Raw genomic sequence first — 20,636 nt, 5'->3', positions numbered from 1 at the left:
TGTTTGCTTTTGTTGGCTTCTTCCCCAGCGGCCTGTCCAGAAAGCCACCGTCAGAAAGGCATCCTCCAAAGATCTAGATCTTAAACAGGGCATGCCTTAATCTGTGCTCAACCCTGGGAAGCTGTGTGCTCCTCCTGCTGGGTTGAGCACGGCTCGTGCTCCAGGAGGACCTCCTCCCTTCACATAGGGAATAGCCACTGCCCGGTAGCAGTGGGGCTGAACGAGGCACACCCAGTTTGGAAGCAGAGACGGAGAAAGCATAGTGCGGTGGGGTTCCTGGGACCCTGGCCAGCCTGTGCCGGGCTTCGTGGGGGCAGCGAAGGACCGTGGCTGGTTCTTTCGGGAGGTCAGGAAAGGCTGACCTTGAATGTCAGTGAGCAGGCATTCATCAGGTGGACAAGTCCTCTCACTGCCGTCTGGGGCAGGGGTACCGACTGTCTCTTTACACCTTTAAAAGCAGCAACAGCCGTGGCTGAGACGTGGCGCCCAGCTGATTGAACGTATTAATGAAGGAGAGGGCAGAGGCAAGAGAGAGGAAGGGAGAGAGCCCAGACGCGGAGAAAGAGGACTTAGTCCTATTATTTCCCACTTCTCCACGCGCGGGTCTGCCTGAGGGGCTAGGCAGGGTAGCCCTGAAACAGTAGGCCGAAGCTGCAACTCAGGAAGGGTCGTGTGTGCAGTGGGCCTCAGGCTCATGGTGGGGAGGTGCTGGGACATGTGGGTGTCCAGAGCCTTGGCAGTCAGTCAGAGGAGGCTGGACCCTGCCCTGTCCTGCCCTGCTGGTGACAGGAAGTAGCTGGGGTGGGGGGGTGTTAGGGAAAGGGAAGAAAACCGCTATTTATGAAGTGCTGGCTGCATCCTGGGCAGCTGCCCTCATCGTGGCTTTATTCCCATCTGCAAGGTCCCATGGTGGCCAGAGAGCTCAGCGGGTGAGAGGCAGAGCCCGCCATCCTCAGGCATGCCCCCTCGCGGTGGACCTTGGGAGTGTCAGAGACAGCAGCAAGTAACAGCTGCTATGTGTATGTTGTAGAACATCAGCGTCAGCCAAGTGCCCAAGGTGCACCGCCCCCCCCCCCCCCGGGAGAGGGCAGCGAGGAGGAGTCTCAGGGCAGGGGATGTGGGAGGGGGGGTGTGGGTGGTGGCCGCTCAGTCCTGAGCTTTGCAGAGACAGGAGGCTGTGTGTGTACTGCCTTCCTCCTGCGGCAGGAGCTCTGAGATCCACACCCCTGACCAGCTAGCTGGTTGGGGCTATACCCTGATGGGGCGCAGGTTGGTGACAGGCGTGGAATAAGGCCACGGTAGCAGAAAAATAATCAGAGTGGACTGTGGAAAGCCCTTAACTTCTGGGGGCTGGGAGGAGAGCGGAAAGGGGGCATTGCGTTTTGTGGGCTCGTCCGAGTGGAGTCTAAACTGCGCGTATGAGGTCTGTGATCTGGGACCAGCTGGCCAACCTCTGAGCTTCCTTTGGTGTTGTGAAATGGGGCCGCTTTCGCCCATCTTGAAAGGTTAGACGAGGCTGTGTTGCGGGGGGGGGGGGGGCCTCTGCGTTTCAGGATCTACTGCATCTGCTATCACAGCAGCAAACTCAGGGAGGTGATCACAGGAGACCTGCTGCCATCCTCTGCCATGGTCAAAGACTTGAGCCAAGAGCTGGGGCTGCCCATTTCGCAAGAAGGCCTCACAGATGGAAAACCGTCGGTCTTGCCAACTCCTCCCGCCCCCAATCTCGAGGACTTCCGAGCTCAGAAATCCGACCTCGGTTATGAGATCCAAGCCCACCAGGAGAAGTATCTGCGGTGGCGGAACGCCATGGCGCTAAAGAACAGAGGCCAGGAGCGCAGCCTGATCCAGGTGGGCACTCTCTCCTCCCCGGGTCAGGGGTCCCAGGCCTTTGCCCCACCTGGTCTGTCCAGTCACCACAGGGGATACAGGGCAGATGATCAGTTCCTGTACCTGCTCTCCTGGGATCCCGGGCAGGTTGCGTAAGAGGTGCCGGGTTGGGGGCTGAACCAGGTCAGAAGCGTTCACTCCCAGCCGTCAGGTACCCATCGTTCCTGAAAGTGAAAAGGAATGCTCTTAGGTGTTGTCACCTTTACCTTGGCCCCGGAGTTCACCTTGAAGGCTGGGCGCTAAGGAAAATCTCCCTCCCTCCACAGCCACCAAGAAGGCTTAAAACACTGACATCCAAGGTATGACTTGAACTTGTCCGCCCACGGTCTGTGTGAAGCACCTCCCTCCCCCCAATCTCCAGGGAGAGAAAAGTTCAGAAAGAAGTTTGTGAGCTTTGCAAGTGGATATTGTTTATGAAAACCAGCAAAGAAGTTGTTTTCCCATTTGTGTTCAGGTTTTTGGTTTTTTCCAAAGAACCAGTTCTTGGATTCATCAATCTGCTTTTTCTCTGGTCTGTTTTCTAATTAACTTCAGCTTTTTATCTTTTATCATCTTTTAAAACTTTTTCTCTTCTTTCTAGCTTCTTTAAATTTTATTATTGAAGTATAATTGGCATACGGTTAGTAAGTGTAGTCACCATCTGTCACCAAAAAACATTTTTACAATATTATTGACTATATTCCCCATGTCGTAATTTGAATCTCTGTGGCTTATTTATTTTATAATTGGACATTTGTACCTCTTAATCCCTTTTATCTATTTCACCCATCCCTCCACTCACATCCCCTCTGGAAACTACCAGTTTGTTTTCTGTTTTTAAGAGTCTATTTGTTTTTTGTTTGTTTGTTCATTTGCTTTATTTTTAGACTCTACATATAAGAGAAATCATGGTATTCGTCTTTCTCTGACTTACTGTACTTAGCATTATATTCTCTAACCCCATCCGTGTTATTGCAAATGGCAAGATCTCATTCTTTTTTCATGGCTGAGTAATATCCCATTGTACATATATACCACATCTCCTTATCCATTAATCAGTTGATGGACACTTGGGCTGTTTCCCCATCTTGGCTATTGTAAATACTGCTGCAGTCAACATAGATGTGCATGTATCTTTTCAAATTAGTGTTTTCATTTTCTTTGAGTAAATACCCAGTAGTGGAATTACTAGATCATATGGTAGTCGTATTTTTAATTTTCTGAGGCACCTCCATACGGTTTTCCACAGTGGCTGCACCTTCCTAGCTTCTTGAGTTGACTATTTCATTCATTTTTATTCTTTCTTATTTAATAAGAAAGGCTACACATTTTCCTCTGTACACATCCTTGGCCACATTCTGTGAAGTGTTACATGTATTGTATGTTGCGATTGTTATTTGCCTGAAATGTCTTAGAAATTTCAGAACAAAACAAGACCTAGATACAGTCCTAGAAAAAAGTGAAACCACTGAGTCTATGAGAAGTCTTCCCTGACCCCCTTATTCTACCTTCTCAATGCACTTACACAGGTACACACTTGCGCACACATGCATTCAAGTACACAAATGTATCACATTCATTTATGGGTTAACACTGTTGTGTTAATGCCATTTAACACAGGGCCTTGAAGATTTTATAAAAATATGCCTGTATAGAATTTTGTAATATGTTTGTACAATTAATATCTTCCTATCATCTGTATTTTATTGAAACCACTTGGAAATATTGTTTCTATTATCTCAGTTATTGCTAATTTCAAATGGCCTTAAGTAGCTTATCCATGCTATACTCAATCATTGAAACCCAGCCATAACTTAATTTTTCTATTTTTACTCTAAGATATAATTTACATACCATAAAATTTAATCATTGTAAGTGTATATAAATCAGTAATTTTTAAGCAAATTTGTGGAGTTGTGTACAACACAATCCAGTTTTAGAACATTTCCATCCCCATAAAATTTTTCCCTATTGCTGTTTGAAGTCAATCCCTGTTACCACCTCCAGCCCCAGGTAACCACTGATCTATTTTTTGTCTCTACAGATTTTCCTTTTCTAGACATTTCATGTAAATGAAATCAGACAACACGTGACCTTTTGTGTCTGGCTTCTTTCACTGAGTATAATCTGAGCTTCATCCATGTCGCAGAATGTATCAATAGTTCCTTTTTAAAATTGATGAATAGTATTCCATTGATTGGATGTATCACATTGAAAGTTTTGTTTAATGTGTATTTATTTATTTTGAGAGAGAGACAGAGAGCGAGCAGGGAGGGGCAGAGAGAGAGAGAGAGACAGAATCCCAAGCAGGCTCTGTGCTGTCAGCGTGAAGTCTGATGCAGGGCTTGAACTCACGAACTGTGAGATCATGACCTGACCCCAAATCAAGAGTCAGATGCTTAACCAACTGAGCCACCCAGGCACCCATGGGTGTATCACATGTTTACTTATTCATTCCCCACTTGGTGAAATTTGTATTGTTTCTAGTTTGGGACTCATGAATATCGCTGGTTTGAACATTTGCATACAGATCATTATGTGAAAATGTATTTTCATTTCTCTCAAGTAGAAACCTAGATAGAGAATTGCTGGGTCATGTGGTAAATTTAACATTTTAAGACATTTTCAAGCAGTTTGACAATGAAGTTGTACCATTTTACACCACAAAAACACTCCAAGAGTTGGTTTCTCCATATCCTTGCAAACACTTGTTACTGTCAGTCTTTTTTCATCTATCTATCTATCTATCTATCTATCTATTTATGAGAGAGTGAGGGCATGAGCTGGAGAGGGGCAGAGAGAGAGAGAAAGAGAGAGAGAGAATGCAAAGCAGGCTCCACACTGCCAGTGTGGAGCCTGATGCCAGGTCAAATTGAATCCATGAACCGTGCGATCATGACCTGAGCTGAAATCAAGAGTCAGACGCTTAACCAACTGAGCCACCCAGATACCCGTTGGATATCTCTTAATGTACTTATTAATGATTTATATATCTCTGGTAGCTATTCATATATTTTACATGTTTTAAAATCAGGTTGTTTTCTTGTTGAATTGTAAGAGATCTTTATTTTGGATATAGTTGCTTAATCAGAACTATGATTTGCAAATATTTTCTCTGTATATGTGGCTTGTCTCTTTCTTAATTGTGGTAGGAAAAACTCTTGACGTGTAAAGGCTTTTAATTTTGATGAATTCCAGTTTATCAGTGTCTTTGTCTTATTGATCATGCTTTTGGTGACATAGCTCAGGGCTCTGCTTAACCCAAGCTCACAAAGATTTTCTCCTGTGCTGCCTTCTAGGGGATTTGGAGTTTTGGCTTACTTTTAGACTTTAAAGCATCTTCACCAATTTTTTGTGTGCATGCATAATGGAAGGTAAGGGTCTAAATTCATCTTTTTTGCATGTGGATATCCAATCGTTTTAGCACCGCTTTTCAAAAAGATGAACTATCCCCGCACCGTCCCTAAGAATCCATTGATGAGAAATGCAGAGGTTTATTTCTAGGCTGTTATACTCCATTGACTTAGATGCCTGTCCTTACACGAGCCCCACATTATCTTGATTACTATAGCTTTACAGGCAGTTTTGAAATTGGGTTGTATAAAGTCTTTTAACTTCTTTTTCAAAATTGTTAGACTATTTGGGGTCCCTTGCATTTCTATATAATTTTAGGATCACCTTGCCAATTTATTAAAAAAAAAAAAACAACTTGTGGGGATTTTCCTGAGGCTTATATTGAATATGTAGATCAGTTTCGGGGAGAATTGACATATTGACAGTTTTGAGGCTTGTAATTCATAAACATGGAACGTCTAGACTTCTTTTGGGTCTTCTGTAATATCCTTCAGGAAGCTCTGTAGCTGTCACACACAGGCCTTACACCTGATGAAATCTTTGCTGTTATGAGCTGAATTATTTAATTTTTGAATTGTTGCAATAACAGAAATACAGTTGGCTTCTGTATATTGATTTCGTATCCTGAAATCTTTGGAAACTGGATCATGTCATCCCTGGATAAAGATCTCTTTACTTCTTCCTTCCCAAGCTGGATACCCTTCCTTCCTGCATTAGTCTATGCAGATTGTCATACAGAACACAACGGTCGGGTGGCTTAAATGTCAGAAAGTGCTTTTCTCACAGTCCTGGGGGGTGGGAAGTCAGGATCAATATGCTGGTAGAGTAGATCTCATTCTGAGGCCTCTTCTCTTGGCTTATAGGTGGCTGCATCTCACTGTGTGCTCTTTTCTTTTTTTCTTTAATGTTTATTTACTTTTGAGAGAGAGAGAGAGAGAGACAGAGCATGAGCAGGGGAGGGGCAGAGAGAGAGAGGGAGACACAGAATCCAAAGCAGGCTCCAGGCTCCGAGCTGTCAGCACAGAGCCTGACGCAGGGCTTGAACTCAGGAACCGTGAGATCACAACCTGAGCTGAAGTCGGACGCTCAACTGACTGAGCCACCCAGGCGCCCCTCTCTGTGGCTCTTCTTTGGCGTGGGGAGAAAGACAGTGGGCCCCCTGGTTCCTCCTCTCATAAGGACATTAATCCTGTCAGATCAGAGTCCCCCCACTCTTACTCATCTAACTGTAATTACTTCCTTACCCAAATACAGCCACATTGGGGATTAGGGATTCAATGCATGAATGGGGTGTCGGGGGGGCATTCATTCTGTAATCCTCCCTTCGCTTCCGTTTGTACTGCCTACAACCTGTAGTATAAAGGTCAGTGTCAAATAGGAGCGGTAAGAGCAGACATGCTTGTTTTCTTCCTGATCTTGGGGAAAGCAATCTTTGACCATGGAGTTGGATATTAACTACAGGTTTGGGGTACGCTTTATGAGGTTGAGGAAGTTTCCTTGTAGTCTTAGTGTGTTGAGAGTTTTCATCATGAATAAATGTTGGATTCTGTCAAATGCCTTCTTCCCCCTGCACACATTGTGGTTCTTGTCTTTTATTCATATGGTGTATGACGTTACTTGATGTTTGGACGTTAAAACACCCTTTCACTCCTGGAATACATCCCACTTGATCATGGTGCATGACTTTTTATCTATGTGTTTCTGAATTTAGTTTGCTAATATTTTGTATTTTTCTTGTGATAGCTTTGTCTCACCTTGGTACCCATGGAATACTGGCCCTGTAAAATGAGTTGGTGTTTCCTCCTCTTCTATATTCTGGAAACAAGTGAACTGTTGGTATTCATTCTCTCGTTTGGTAGAATGAACCAGTGACTCCGTCTAAGCCTGAGCTTTCCTTGGTGGGTAAAAGGCTGATTTGATCTCTTTATTTGTTATAAGTCTATTCAGATATCTCTTTCTTAAGACAGGTTTGATAACTTGTGTCTTTCTAATTTATCCATTAGATGTAAGCCCTCCAGTTTGCTCTCCTATACTTGTTCATAGTACTCTCCTATAATCCTTTTAATTTCTGTAAAGTCAGTAGAATGTCTCCTCTATCACTCCTGATTTTACTAATTTGTACGTTTTTCTTTCTTGGTCATTCTAGCTAAAGATTTGCCAATGTTGGTGGTCTTTTTGAAGAACCATTTTTGAAAAAAACAGGAACAGCAGGAAGAGCATTTTTTTTTAAATGTTTATTTTTGAGAGAGCATGAGCAGGGGAGGAGCAGAGAGAGAGAAGGAGACACAGAATCCAAGCAGGCTCCAGGTTCTAGGCCATCAGCACAGAGCCTGACACAGGGTTTGAACTCACGAACTGTGAGATCATGACCTGAGCCGAAGTCAGATGCTTAACCAACTGAGCCACCCAGGCGCCCCTGAAAAAACATTTTTGGAATTTGTTCATTTTCTCTATTTTTCTATTTCATGTTTTTCTGCTCTAAACTGTATTATGATTTCTTCCTTCTGCTTATTTGGATTCATTTTGTGACTCTAGTTTCTTTTCTTTTCTTTTTTTTTTTTTTTTTTTAAATTTTTGATGTTTATTTTTGAAAGAGAGAAAGAGCACGAGAGGGGGAAGGGCAGAGAGAGAAGGAGACAGAGGATCCAAAGCAGGCTCCAGGCTCCAAGCTGTTAGCACAGAACCCGATGTGGCGCTTGAACCCACGAACTGTGAGATCATGACCTGAGCTGACGTTGGACAGTTAACCGACTGAGCCACCCAGGCACCCCTGTGACTCCAGTTTCTTAAGGAGTAAAGTCAGGTTTTCGATTTGGATCTTTTTTTTATGCATGTGTTTCCAGCTACAAATTTCCCCCTAAACTCTACATTAGATGCATCCCATAAACTTAATATGTAGTATTTTCATTTCATTCACCAAAAAATATTTTATAATTTCCATTGTGGCTTTTAGAAATTTTGAATTTAATTCCGTTGTGACTAGGGAATGTACTTTGTATGATTTCTATTGAATGAAATTTATTACAATTTGTTTTATGGCATAGATACATCCCCAGGCTTGAAAGGAGTATATACTTTTCTGACATTGGGAGGAATGTTGTATAAATGGCAGGATGATAAGTGTTGTTCAGGTCTTCTGTGTCATTGATTTTCCTTTCTCAGGTTCAATGATTGGATTGAGGTATTGAAGTCTCTATTGATGGTCGAATTGTCTATTTCTCCTGTCAATTCTGTTTAATTTTTCTTATTGTCTTTTGGGCCTCTGTTGTTAGGCGTGTTTGTGTTTATAATTATATCTTCTTGATGAACTGACACTTTAATCATTATGAAATATCTCTTTTGTTTCTAATAACATGTCTTGTCTAAAACACCATTTTGTCTTATATTAATGTACTCACACCAGCTCTTTTCTGGTTTGCATACTATATATTTTTTCACCCCTTTGACTTTCAAACTGTGCCTTTACATCTAATATGCGTATTCTGTAGACAGCAGATATCTGCATCCTTTTTTTAAAGTCCAGTCTGACAATCTTTGCTGTTTGTCCATTTATGAGTAATATAATTTTTGATATGGTTCGATTTATGTCTTGTTTTTTATATATTTAATATTAATTTCGATTCTCTGTTCCTTTACTGCCTCCTTTTGTGTTGAACAGATATAAAGTTGTACCACTTTAATTCCTTCATGGATTTTTTTCTTAAAAAAATGATTTCCTAGTGGTTTCTCTAGGATTCATCTATAATATGCATCTTAAGCACAATCTACTTCAGATTATCACTAGCTTTATTTGGGTAAATGTAGAAACTGTTCTGCTATATAGCTGTTTTCTCCCCTCCTTTTATTTTATTATTGTTATATCTATATATGCAGTAATCCCCAAATATGGTGTTATTATTGTTTTATGCAGTCAGGTCTTTTAAAAGTTGAGAGAAGGAAAAATGTATATAATATTTTATATTTACCACATATTTGTCTTTTCCAGTGATTTTTCAAACACTTATTTTTGAGGGGGGAGGGGCAGAGAGAAGGCAGAGGATCCAAAACGGGCTCTGCACTGGCAGAAGAGAGCCCAAGGAGGGGCTCAAACTCATGGGTTGTGAGATCATGACTTGAGCCAAAGTCAGACGCTCAACTGACTGAGCCATCCAGGTACCCCAGTGATTTTTTAAATGTAAATTCTAGTTACCATTTGATGTCATTTATTCTCAGCTTTAAAGGATCTCCTTTGGTATATTTGATAATTTTCAGGTTACTACCAACAAATTCTACCTTTATCAGAGGATATCTTTATTGACCTTCGATTTTGAAAGATGGTTTTTGCGGGACACAGAATTCATGGTATATTTACCAATAACTTTTTTTTTCTTTCACCACTTTGAAAATGTTATTACATTGTGTCTCTGTTGTTTCTGTTGATGTTTAGCCATTAAATCATATTTCCTTGTACATGATGAGTCATGAGTCATTTTTTTCCCTTGCTGTTTCTAAGATTTTTATCATTGTATTTTTCTTTCAACTGTTTGACTCTAATATGTACAGGTGTAGATCTCTCTATATTTATCCTACTTGGGGTTTATTGAGCTTCCCTAGATCAGTAGATTAATGTTTCGGGTCTTTAGTTCTTCAATACTTTTTGCGGCTTCTTCCTCTCTCCCCACCCTCCCTTCTCAGACTTCCATTATGTGCATGTTGGTTCACTTATTAATATCCCATACGTCTTGAGGCACTATTAATTTAAAAAAATATTCTTTTGGGGCACCTGGGTGGCTCAATCAGTTAAGCGTCTGATTTTGGCTCAGGTCATAATCTCGCGGTTTGTGAGTTCGAGCCCCGCGTCGGGCTCTGTGCTGACAGCTCAGAGCCTAGAGCCTGCTTTGGATTCTGTGTCTCCCTCTTTCTCTGCCCCTCCCCTGCTCACACACTCTCTCTCTCTCTGTCTCTCAAAAATAAACAAATGTAAAAAAAATACTCTTTTGTTTCTGTTCCTCAGGTTGAATAATCTCTATCTTCGGGTTCAGATTCTTTGCTTAAATCTGTTGTGTCCCTCTAGTGCATTTTTCATTTCAGTTACTGTACGATATAACTGCAGAGTCTTCCTGTAGCTTTTTAAAATTCAGATTGCCTATTTCTTTTTTTTAATGTTTATTTGTTTTTTGAGAGAGGGACACAGAGTGTGAGCAGAGGAGGGGCAGAGAGAGAGGGAGACACAGAATCCGAAGCAAGCTCCAGGCTCTGAGCTGTCAGCACAGAGCCCAATATGGGGCTCGAACTCATGAACTGTGAGATCATGACCTGAGCTGAAATCTGATGCTCAACCAACTGAGCCACCCAGGCACCCCTCAGATTGTGTATTTCTTGACTTGGTGTATACTTTCTTTACATTTTTGAAATAATTTTCTCTAGGTTTTTTTTTTTTTTTTTGTAGTAATAGCCACATCGAAATCTTTGCTAAAGTCAACCAGCTGGACCTACTAAATGGTTTCTAGTGACTATTTTCCTGAATAAGGTTTACAATTTACTATTTCTTTACATGTCTCCTAAGTTTTGGTTGAAAACTGGACACCTAAGGGGCACCTGCGTGGCTCAGTTGGTAAATCCGACTTTGGCTCAGGTCATGATCTTGCTGTTTGTGAGTTTGAGCTCTGTATTGACAGCTTGGAGCCTGGAGCCTGCTTCAGATTCTGTGTCTCCCTGTCTCTCTGACCCTCCCCTGCTTGCACTCTGTCTCTTTCTCAAAAATAAGTAAACATTAAAAAAAAAAAGAAAGAAAACTGTACATTTAAAATGCATTGCAGTAGGGGCACCTGGGTGGCTCAGTTGGGGGACTCTTGATTTCAGCTCAGGTCATGATCTCTTGGTTGGTGGGATCGAGCCCCACCTTGGGCTCTGAGCTGACAACATGGGGCCTGCTTGGAATTCTCTCTCTCTGCCCCTCCCCTGCTCTCTCTCTCACATCTCCTCTGCTGGTGCAGGCAGGCAGTCAGCAAGCGATATATGAAGAGCATATTAAGGTGGCTATTTCATTTCCTGTGTCTCCCCATTAATTAGTTTGCTTGCCTGTTGCTTGTGCCACGTAGGACGGCAACCTCAGGTCTGCTGAGCAGCTCACCTGCTCTGTTGGTTTGCTGCTGAGATTGCTGTCGTTGCTTATAATTGGCCCTGCCCGTGGGCTTTGCAAGCTGCAGTGCAGATCAAGTAAGTGTGCACTCAAGCGGGCAGTGCAGCTGGTGATCTTCCTGACTCGCACACCCTCGGGAGAACTACTGCTCGAAGTGCCCGGGGATGGCAGGAATGACGTTGACGCTTCCTGTTCTTACCCGAAGTTGAGCACGTTTCCATGAATAAACACTTTGAAGTTTTTTGGTATGCTTTTGGACAGTTTCCAGTGGTTGCTTTGGACAGTTTTGTCCAGTTTTGTTGTTTTTTGACGGAAGGATTGGACTCCTTACTCCACCATACTAGAAGTCCTGTCTTCCTCCTAGCCAACTTCAAATTTTTACTTATTTCTATTCTTGCGATGATGTGTGCGTGTTGTGTCTACGTAATCCTTTGCTTTACTATTTTTTTTTTCTTTCAGAAAGTTTTTGTAGATAATGAACTTTCAGGGTGCTTGCAGGTCCATGGTTATCATTGTCTTTGCACTTGAATAGCACCTGAACTGTTTTTGAGATTATGCTTTCAAATCTCTGCACGCAGCCTTCCCCCCACCCCCCACCAAACCCATGGCTTTCTAAAATCAAGAATCGTGGGTAAGTCTGATGCCCACCTGATCCTGTTTCCTTTTTAACTAGACTGTCATCTCCTCTGGAATCTTTTAAAACTTTACCTTAAACCTTAGTGTTCACCTCGGTGTCGAGGTGGGAGCTTTTTGTTTTTCACTGAAGCTTGAAGGGCTTTCCTCCATTTTGTTTGCCCTCTTAATTTGTACTTGTTGGTATTTAAGTTTTTTTTATATTTATTTTTGAGAGAGAGAGAGACAGAGAGTACTAGTGGGGTAGGGGCAGAGAGAGAGGGGGAGACAGAATCTGAAACAGGCTCCAGGCTCTGAGCTGTCAGCACAGAGCCTGACGTGGGGCTCAAACTCACCAACTGTGAGATCATGACCTGAGCCAAAGTTGGACATTCAACCGCCTGAGACACCCAGGTGCAACCCCCCTTTTTTTTCTTTAAATTTTTTTTTAATGTTTATTTATTTTTGAGAGAGAGAGACAGAGCACAAGTGGGGGAGGGGCAGAGAGAGGAGGAGACAGAATCCGAAGCAGGCTCCAGGCTCTGAGCTGTCAGCACAGAGCCCGATGTGGGGTTCGAACCCACGAACCACGAGATCGTGACCTGAGCCAAAGTCGGATGCTTAACCGACGGAGTCACCCAGGCACCCCTCTTCTAAAAAGATTTAAATTTTTGTTCTTCATATTTACATTTTGGATCTATCAGGAATGTATTTTTTGTATGAGGGTAGGACTCTAATTTCATTTCTTCCACATGATCAATGGTACCAGCGCTTTGCTTAAATGCCCATCCCTTCCCAAATGATTTATGTTGCCTATTCTGTCAGATCAAGTTGCTTTTCATACATGAGTTTGTTTATGGGAGATTGAGATCTTTATTGAAATTGCATTTACGAATGCCTTTTCTTCAAAGAACCAGTGTCTCTGTTGTTTTTTGATTCCATATTGTACACTTATTTCCTATTGATTTCTGCTCTTATTCCTTCTTCTTACTTTCTCTGGCTTGAATTTGCTCTGCTTTTTCTGATTTCTTCAGATGGATGTTTTGATTATTTTCAGATATGCGTCATTTTATTATCTTAGTGTATTTATTTTGGCTAAAAATTTCCTATGAACATCAAGTGCATCCCCGTTTTTATACATTGTGTTTTCATGACTCAGTTAAAAATGTTTTCTACTATCCATTTTCATTTTTTGTTTGATCAGTGGATTAGCTAATAGTATATTCTGTAATTTCCAAATACTTTGGGCTTTTTGTTACCTCTGTTTTTCAGTTCTACGCACTGCTGTCGGAGAATATATTCTGTATAATTCCCATCCTTTGTTGATATTTTACAATCCAGAAAAGGTCAGTTTTGGAAAGTGTTCCAGAGTATTTGAGAAAAAAAAAATATATCCTGCAGTTGTTGACAGTGTTCCAAATACATCAACTTTGTTTTGTTTTTCAAACCTCTATCCTGATCTTTAAATTCTGATTCTTCTCTCAGTTACTAGGGGAAGTCTGTTAAAATCTCCAAATAGGATTATGGATTTGTTTCTTCTCTCCTGGTTTTGCTTTATATCTGCCCGCTTATGTTTTAGATATACACAAATTTAGGACTGCTTTATCCTGTTGATTTGATTTTTATAAATATGATAAGTCTCTTTTTGTCTCTGGTAATACTTTTTAGAGCAAATACCGTAAAATGCATATATCTTAAGTATATAGCCTCATTCATTTCCATCTATGCACATCCCTGTGAAACCATTACACAGATCAGGGGGTAGAAGGTTTCTATCACCCCAAAAAGTACCACGCTCCTTCCCAATTAACTACTATCTTGAATTCTGTCATCATGGAATAGGTTTGCTTGCTATTTGTTGGACCTTATATAATGGAACCATACAGCGTACATCCTCACACTGGCTTCTTTTGCTACACAAACATATTTATAAAGACTTATGTTATTACATATTTGTTGCTGTGCAGTTTTCCATTATGCGTATGCCACAATTATTTGTTCTCCTGCTGATTTCCATTTGTGTTGTTTTCCAGGGTATTTTGGGGGAGGCTATTATGGCTAAAGTTGCTATGGTGTTTTTGTACAGATCCTCTTTGTTGGACCCATCTACTCATCCCTTTGGGCATATACCTAGGAGTAAACTTACTGGGTCATAGGGTAGGCATGTGTTTAACTGCCACATTTCCGAAGTGGTTGTGCCATTTCACACTTCTGCCAGCAAATACAGGAGTGTAGCTTTCCATCTGTGCTCCAGACACTTGAATTTGTCCATCTTTATAGTCCTACCCACTCTGGTGAGGTATACTGGTATTACATTTTAATTCTAATGTGCTTTTCCCTGATGAATAATACTGAGCACCTATTTTCACCTACTGTCGGCTGTTTGTATATTTTCTTTTGTGAGGTGCCTGTTCAAATGCAGTTTTTCCTCCAGCTTATCTGGACTTTGCTTTTTTTAAAAAATCCAGATAAGCTGTGAGTTACATGCATTACAAGTATCTGTGTGCGTGGCTTGCCTTTGCGTTATTTCAGTGTCCTATTTTGAGGACACGTGTCAATTAGTTCCATTTATCACGGTTCTCTGGTTAATTTTGGGGGGACATTTTTCTTGGCAGAATGCTAGCTTGGCAGTTATTTTCACACTTTAAAGCTGTCAGTTTTGCTCTTTTTGAAGATACTGTCCTCTCCTGGTTGCATTTAACATTGTTCTCCTTTTTTCTTTTTTAAAAATTTTTTAGTGTTTATTTTTGAGAGTGAGTGAGCGAGCGAGAGTGAGCGCATGAGCAGGGGAAGGGCAGAAAGAGAGGGAGACACAGAATCCAAAGTAGGCTCCAGGCTCTGGACTGACAGCAAAGAGCCCAAAATGGGGCTCGAACCCACCAGCTGTGAGATCATGACCTGAGCCAAAGTCGGACGCTCAACCGACTGAGCCACCCAGCTGCCCCAAAATTGTTCTCCTTTTCCTTTTCAGTTTTAGTATGATGCTCCTAGGTGTATTTTTCTTTGTATTTACCTTGCTATGGGTTTGTAGAGCTGATTGAATCTGTGGCTTGATATCTTTACATTAAAAAAAATCTAGACCAGTATTTCTTTTCAAAAATACTTCTGTTCTAGTCAAGTTCTCTCTCCCTGTCCTCCTGGGATTCTAATGACGTTAGATATTTTCACTATGACTTACATCTTATATTACTTATATATCTCATGCTTTTATTTTTCCATGTTTTAGTGGGTGTTCTTCAATCTGGATATTTTTTTAAATGTTTATTTTTGAGAGAGAGCATGAACAGGTGAGGGATGGGGGGGGGGGGAACAGAGGGTCTGAAGTGGGCTCCGTTCTGAGAGCAGAGAGCCCAATGTGGGGCTCGAACCCAAGAACCATAAGATCATGACCCTTGCCAAAGTAGGACACTCAACTGACTGAGCCACCCAGGCGTCTTCAATTTATACCATACGGTAGTATACAGTACAAATTTTAACTAATCTATCTTAACTCATTGATCTCTTCTGCTGGATGTTCATTCTGCTGTTAAATCCATCCAGTGAATTATAATTTTAATGATTTAAAAAATTTTAAGATTTCCATTTGATTTGGATTTAAGAAATCCATTTGATATGGATTCCAGATATCTAGTTCAATTCTCCACCTTTTCATTTAGCTTATTATATTAATTGTAATTCCAGTATCTGGATTATCTTGGGTTTCTTTCTATTACCTACCTTTTCTCTTCGTTTTCCTATTTGGTCCTGTGTCTTGGCATGTGTCTTAGTTTTTTAAAATTGAGACATAACCGACATGTTCTATTCGTTTCAGGTATACAACATAATGATTCAGTATTTGTGTATATTGTGAAATGGTCACCATGGTAAGTCCAGTTAACGCCCATCACCACATATAGCAATTTTTTTTTTCCTTAGGAAAACTCTTAAGATCTACTTTCTTAGTAACTTTCATATACAATGTAGTACTATTAACTGTAGTCACCATGCTATCTATGTATCACGTCCCCATGATTTACTTATTGTATGATTAAGAGTTTGTACCCTTTGACCATTTATTAATTTCACCCACCCCCTACCTCTAGCAACCACCAATGTGTTGTGTATTTATGAATTCATGTTTTTGTTCATTTTAGATTCCACAAGTAAGTGAGGTTTCTCAGTCTTATTTCATGTAGCATAATGCCCTCAAGGCCTATCCATGTTGTCACAGAAGGCATGATTTCCTTCTATTTTATGGCTGAGTAGTATTGCATTGTGTAACACACACACACACACACACACACACCCCACTCCACATCTTTGTCCGTTCATCCATGGATAGACACAGGCTGCTTCCACGTCTTGGCTATCATAAATGCTGCAGTGAACATGGAGGTCCATATATCTTCTTCAGTTAGTGTTTTCATTTCCTTCAGATAAATACCCAGTAATGGAATTGCTGGATCATATGGTAGTTCCATTAATTTTTTGAGGAACTTCCATACTATTTTCCATAGCCGCTGAACCAATTTACATTCCTACCAAGGGTACGCAAGGGGCCCATTTTCTCCACACCCTTGTCAACACTGGTTATTTCTTGTCGTTTAAATAATAGTCATTAAAACGTGTGGGGTGGTTTTGATTTCCATATTCCTGACGGTTAGTGATGTTAAGCATTTTTTTATTTACCTGTTGGCCATTTGTGTATCTTTTCTGGAAAAATGTTTATTCAGAACTTCTGCCCATTTTTAATCAGGTGTGTTTTGTTGTTTTTTGATTGTTGCTATTGAGCTATAGGAGTTCTTTATTTAGTTTAGGTATTAACCCCCTTATTGGTTGTATCACTTGCAAATGCCTTCTCCCATTCAGTAGGTTGCCTTTTCATCTTGCTGATGGCCTCCTTTGCTGTGCAGAAGCTTTCTACTTTGACGTAGTCCCACTTGTTTATTTTTGCTTTTGTCAAATCCAAAAAAATCATTGCTAAGACGGATGTCAAAGAGTTAACTGCCTATTTTTTCTTCCAGGATTTTTATGGTTTCAGGTCTTAGATCCAAGTCTTTAATGCATTTTGACTTGATTTTTGTGTATGGTGTGAACTGTGGTCCAATTTTTTTTTTTTTTTTTTTGCATGCAGCTGTCCTATTTTCCCAGCACCACTTATCGAAAAGACCATTCTTTCCATTGTATATTACTGGCTCCTTTATTATAAATGGACTATATATGTGTGGTTTATTTCTGGGCTCTATTCTGTTCCATTGAACTTTGTGTCTATTTTTATGGCAATACCATACTGTTTTGATTATAATAGTTTTGTGATATAGTTGAATCAGGAAATGATGCCTCCAGCTTTGGTCTTTCTCAAGATTGTTTGGGCTCTTTGGGGTCTTTGGTGGTTTGGTAAAAATTTTAGAATTGTTCTATTTCTGTGAAAAATGCCATTCGAATTTTTATAGGGATTGTATTGAATTGGTAGATTGCCTTGGGGTGTTTCCTTAAATGGTGAACACTGTACAGGAAAAACTGTATCCTCCTACAGAGAGGATTTAATTTTCTTCTAGCACGCCAATGAAGGACAAATTCCCCTAAAAAGGCTTATCCCTTGTTTGCATTTATTTCTAAGCACAGATTTTCTGAATTTTCGACTATAAGCTTAGGGTGTAAACAGGTGCCTTCCTCCTTGGCACACTCTGGAATCCAGTTTTTGTTTTCCAGCATGGTGACACTTTCCAAAATACCTGCTGAACATTGAACCTCTTAGCTGCTTTTTTTTTTTTTTAAATGTCTTCTGTTTATTTCTGAGACAGAGCATGAGTGGGGGAGGGGCGGAGAGGGAGGGAGACACAGAACCCCAAGCAGGCTCCAGGCCCTGAGCTGTCAGCACAGAGCCCAATGTGGGGGGTCGAACCCACGAACCATGAGATCATGACCTGAGCTGAAGTCGGTCGCTCAACTGACTGAGCCACCCAGGCGCTCCGAACATCTTGGCTGCTTTTTCTGCCTGGGTTCTTGTCTGCTCCATTCATCTCATTCATGAGCAATTTAGGAATCAGCAAATAAATACCTTGAGAGTAAACTGTGTAGGGTGGGTGGGGGAGGATTCAATGTTTTCTCCTTCTCTCCAGGTTCTTGGCCCCTCGAATTCTGACTTCCTTGATCACTATCCAGTGATGTTAAGCAGATGTCCATTTCTCTCTGCAGTCCTGTCAGTTGCTTAATAAACTTTGAGGCTGTATTGTTAAGGGGCACAAATGTTCATGACAGTTATACCTTCTTGCTCTGTTTCTCAATATACAAGGTCTCTTGATAGATTTTTATCTTGAATTATGTGCTCCAGTCTTCCGAATGCCACTCCAGTTTTTCTCGTCTTGGTTTTGTGGTTCCTTTTTGCCTAGTTTGTATTCTTCCTCCCTTTAATTGCAACCCTGTATCTTTTGGTCTAAAGCCATTCTTTTTAAAAAGATTTATTTTGTAATTAATCTCTACACCCAACATGGGGTTTGAACTCACGACCCTGGGATCAAGAGTCATATATGCTTTACTGACAGGGCCAGCCAGGCACTCCTAAAGCAGTTTTTATAGACAGCATGTTAGCTTTAAAAAAAAAAAAAAAAAAATTGAGTCCGAGATTTGCCAGTTGGCAAGCCATTTACTGAGAGTATTGTTAGATTAGGCTTTTGTGGCTCACTTTTAAATTCTTCCTTTCTTTGGTTAGACCAAAGATTTAAGAGTTACACGTTCTTGGTTTCTAAGGTGGCTGTCCTAAAGACCACATTCATTTTTGTAAATTCCTACTGAATTCTGAAACTTTAATAAAGTGTATTCTGAGATCGAGAGAGTGTGTGCAAAAGGGGAAGAGGCACACAGAGAGAGAAAATCCCAAGCAGGCTGCGGCCTGTCAGCGCAGAGCCCAACATGGGGCTTTAACCCACGAACTGTGAGATCATGCCCTGAGCAAAAATCAAGAGTCGGACACGCAAATGACTGAGCCACCCAGAGGCGGCCCCTGAAACTTTTTATATTAATGCCCTCCTTTTCCTATGCACACCTTGCCATCCCTTTTATATATTAAGTCTCCAGAATTTCAGTTCTAGGTTACTATGCTTTCTGGTCCTTTTTAGACAAGAAAACATCGCTTGGTACCTTTGTCCAAACTCTTGGGTTTTCCTCCTCCCTTTTGAATTTTCTTCCCAGTGTATTTTCAAAGTCTCTGCCTAAATTCCCAGGCCTTGCACACCTGACACACTCACCTCAACTGATGTACAGTCCTAGGTTCAAGTTCTCCACCTTGTTTCCTGCTCTTGTAGAATCTGAGGTCAGTCTGGTACTTTTCCCTTCGCAGGTGGCCTGCTGTCTCTTGGGGTCTCACACTTCATAAACAGTGTGTCCAGGCTTGGAAGTTTCCTGATCTATTCCGATGTTCCTGCTTTCTTAAAAGTTCCGATTCCCGTTTCCCCCTTCCTTTTGGGGCTTCTGTTATTCACACATTTTGGGTTTGGTTCCCATTCCCTAAACTCGGGCTTGCTGTCTGAGCCTGGATTCCAGTTCACGAGTTCACTCTGCGGCGTCTCACTCGCCCGCGCCCCTGATCTCAACTCTCGTGTTTTGCCCCCAGTGTTTGTTTCTTTCGTCTGCCGTTATTAGGATTGCATGTACGATCAATTTTTATCCCATCCCTTCCAACAGCTTGGCTTCAGTTCAGTTTGTGCCTCTGGTCTTGGATACTGGTCCTCCTCCTCAGGCATCTAGTTACTTTGGCTGAAGAGTCCAACTTTCCCTGCAGCCTCCACCCCCAGGGCAGAGAACGCCAGGCGTCCAGAAACACCGTTGACCAGTGTTTTGACCTCACGTAATCTCTTTTGGTTGGAACTTCAACCTCAAACTCCAGGAAGTATCATAAAAGGAAGAAGCGGACTCCCTTAGGTCGTAATCCACCAGCTCTGAGGACTTGCACTTTTATTGACGCAGACTGACTCATTCCGACCAACCCTCCCACTGGAAAAACTGGACCAAATACTCAGTGCTCTGACGAAGCCATGTGTGCGCCACCACAGGGTCCTAGCTCAGATGGCCCGTCTGGCACGGTCATCTGGAAGGTGCTCCAAGGCAAGAGTTTTGTCCCTCACCCGATGACGTGTGGCCTGCCTTTGCCTTCAGTCCCTGTTGCTCTCAGCCATGCGGGTCCTACTGCCTTGACCTTTCCTTCGTGTCTGAGTCACAGATTTATTTAATCTTTCCCTTGGTTACTTTGCTTTCTCTTACAGAAACTGCTCAGAGACTAAGACACTGGGGCTTGGCCTGAAGTAGTGGTTAGTATGTGAGTCAAGGTCACCATCTTCGGTTAAGAAAAAAAGTTCCTTCAAAGCAAAAGATGGTGACTTTGCTGGAGGTGCACAGGCAAGTGAAGGGCAGGCTATGGGTGCTGCACAGTACGGAGTGCAGCTTCCTCCTGGGGCCCCGCCACCTTTCCCTGCACTGTTCTCTTTCCTCACTGCTGTTTTCATTCACAAAGGGAGCTGACAGACCACCATGGGGCTCTGGAGAGACGGGGACGCTCCCTATGTAGTCAGCACTGAAAGGTGACCACGGGCAAGGATGGGATATACCACGAAAACCTGAAGCTTCTCCCACTTCTGGCCATCTGAGCCACAAATTCTCTCCATGGCTGGGTGCTGTGTGTTTCAGTCACGCCGACCTTACTTAC

General features: G+C 41.9%; 1 protein-coding gene across 5 annotated transcripts in view; it reads left to right on the top strand.

The window, feature by feature from the left end:
* Positions 1 to 20,636, top strand: part of CFAP92 (cilia and flagella associated protein 92 (putative)) — a 71,344-nt gene that overhangs the window by 45,449 nt on the left and 5,259 nt on the right. For 3 of the 5 annotated variants that reach the window (XM_049641083.1, XM_049641084.1, XM_049641085.1), the window contains exon 12: positions 1,554 to 1,851. In XM_049641083.1, coding sequence (XP_049497040.1) covers positions 1,554 to 1,851 — 298 coding nt within the window. Of the gene's footprint in view, positions 1 to 1,553; positions 1,852 to 20,196; positions 20,282 to 20,636 lie in introns of those variants that run through there. The other 2 variants (XM_049641086.1, XR_007459929.1) reach the window with 2 other exon arrangements.

The sequence above is a fragment of the Panthera uncia genome, chromosome A2 (assembly GCF_023721935.1).
Source record: "Panthera uncia isolate 11264 chromosome A2, Puncia_PCG_1.0, whole genome shotgun sequence".
NCBI lineage: Eukaryota > Metazoa > Chordata > Mammalia > Carnivora > Felidae > Panthera > Panthera uncia.
This window is presented reverse-complemented; position numbering and strand designations above follow the sequence as displayed.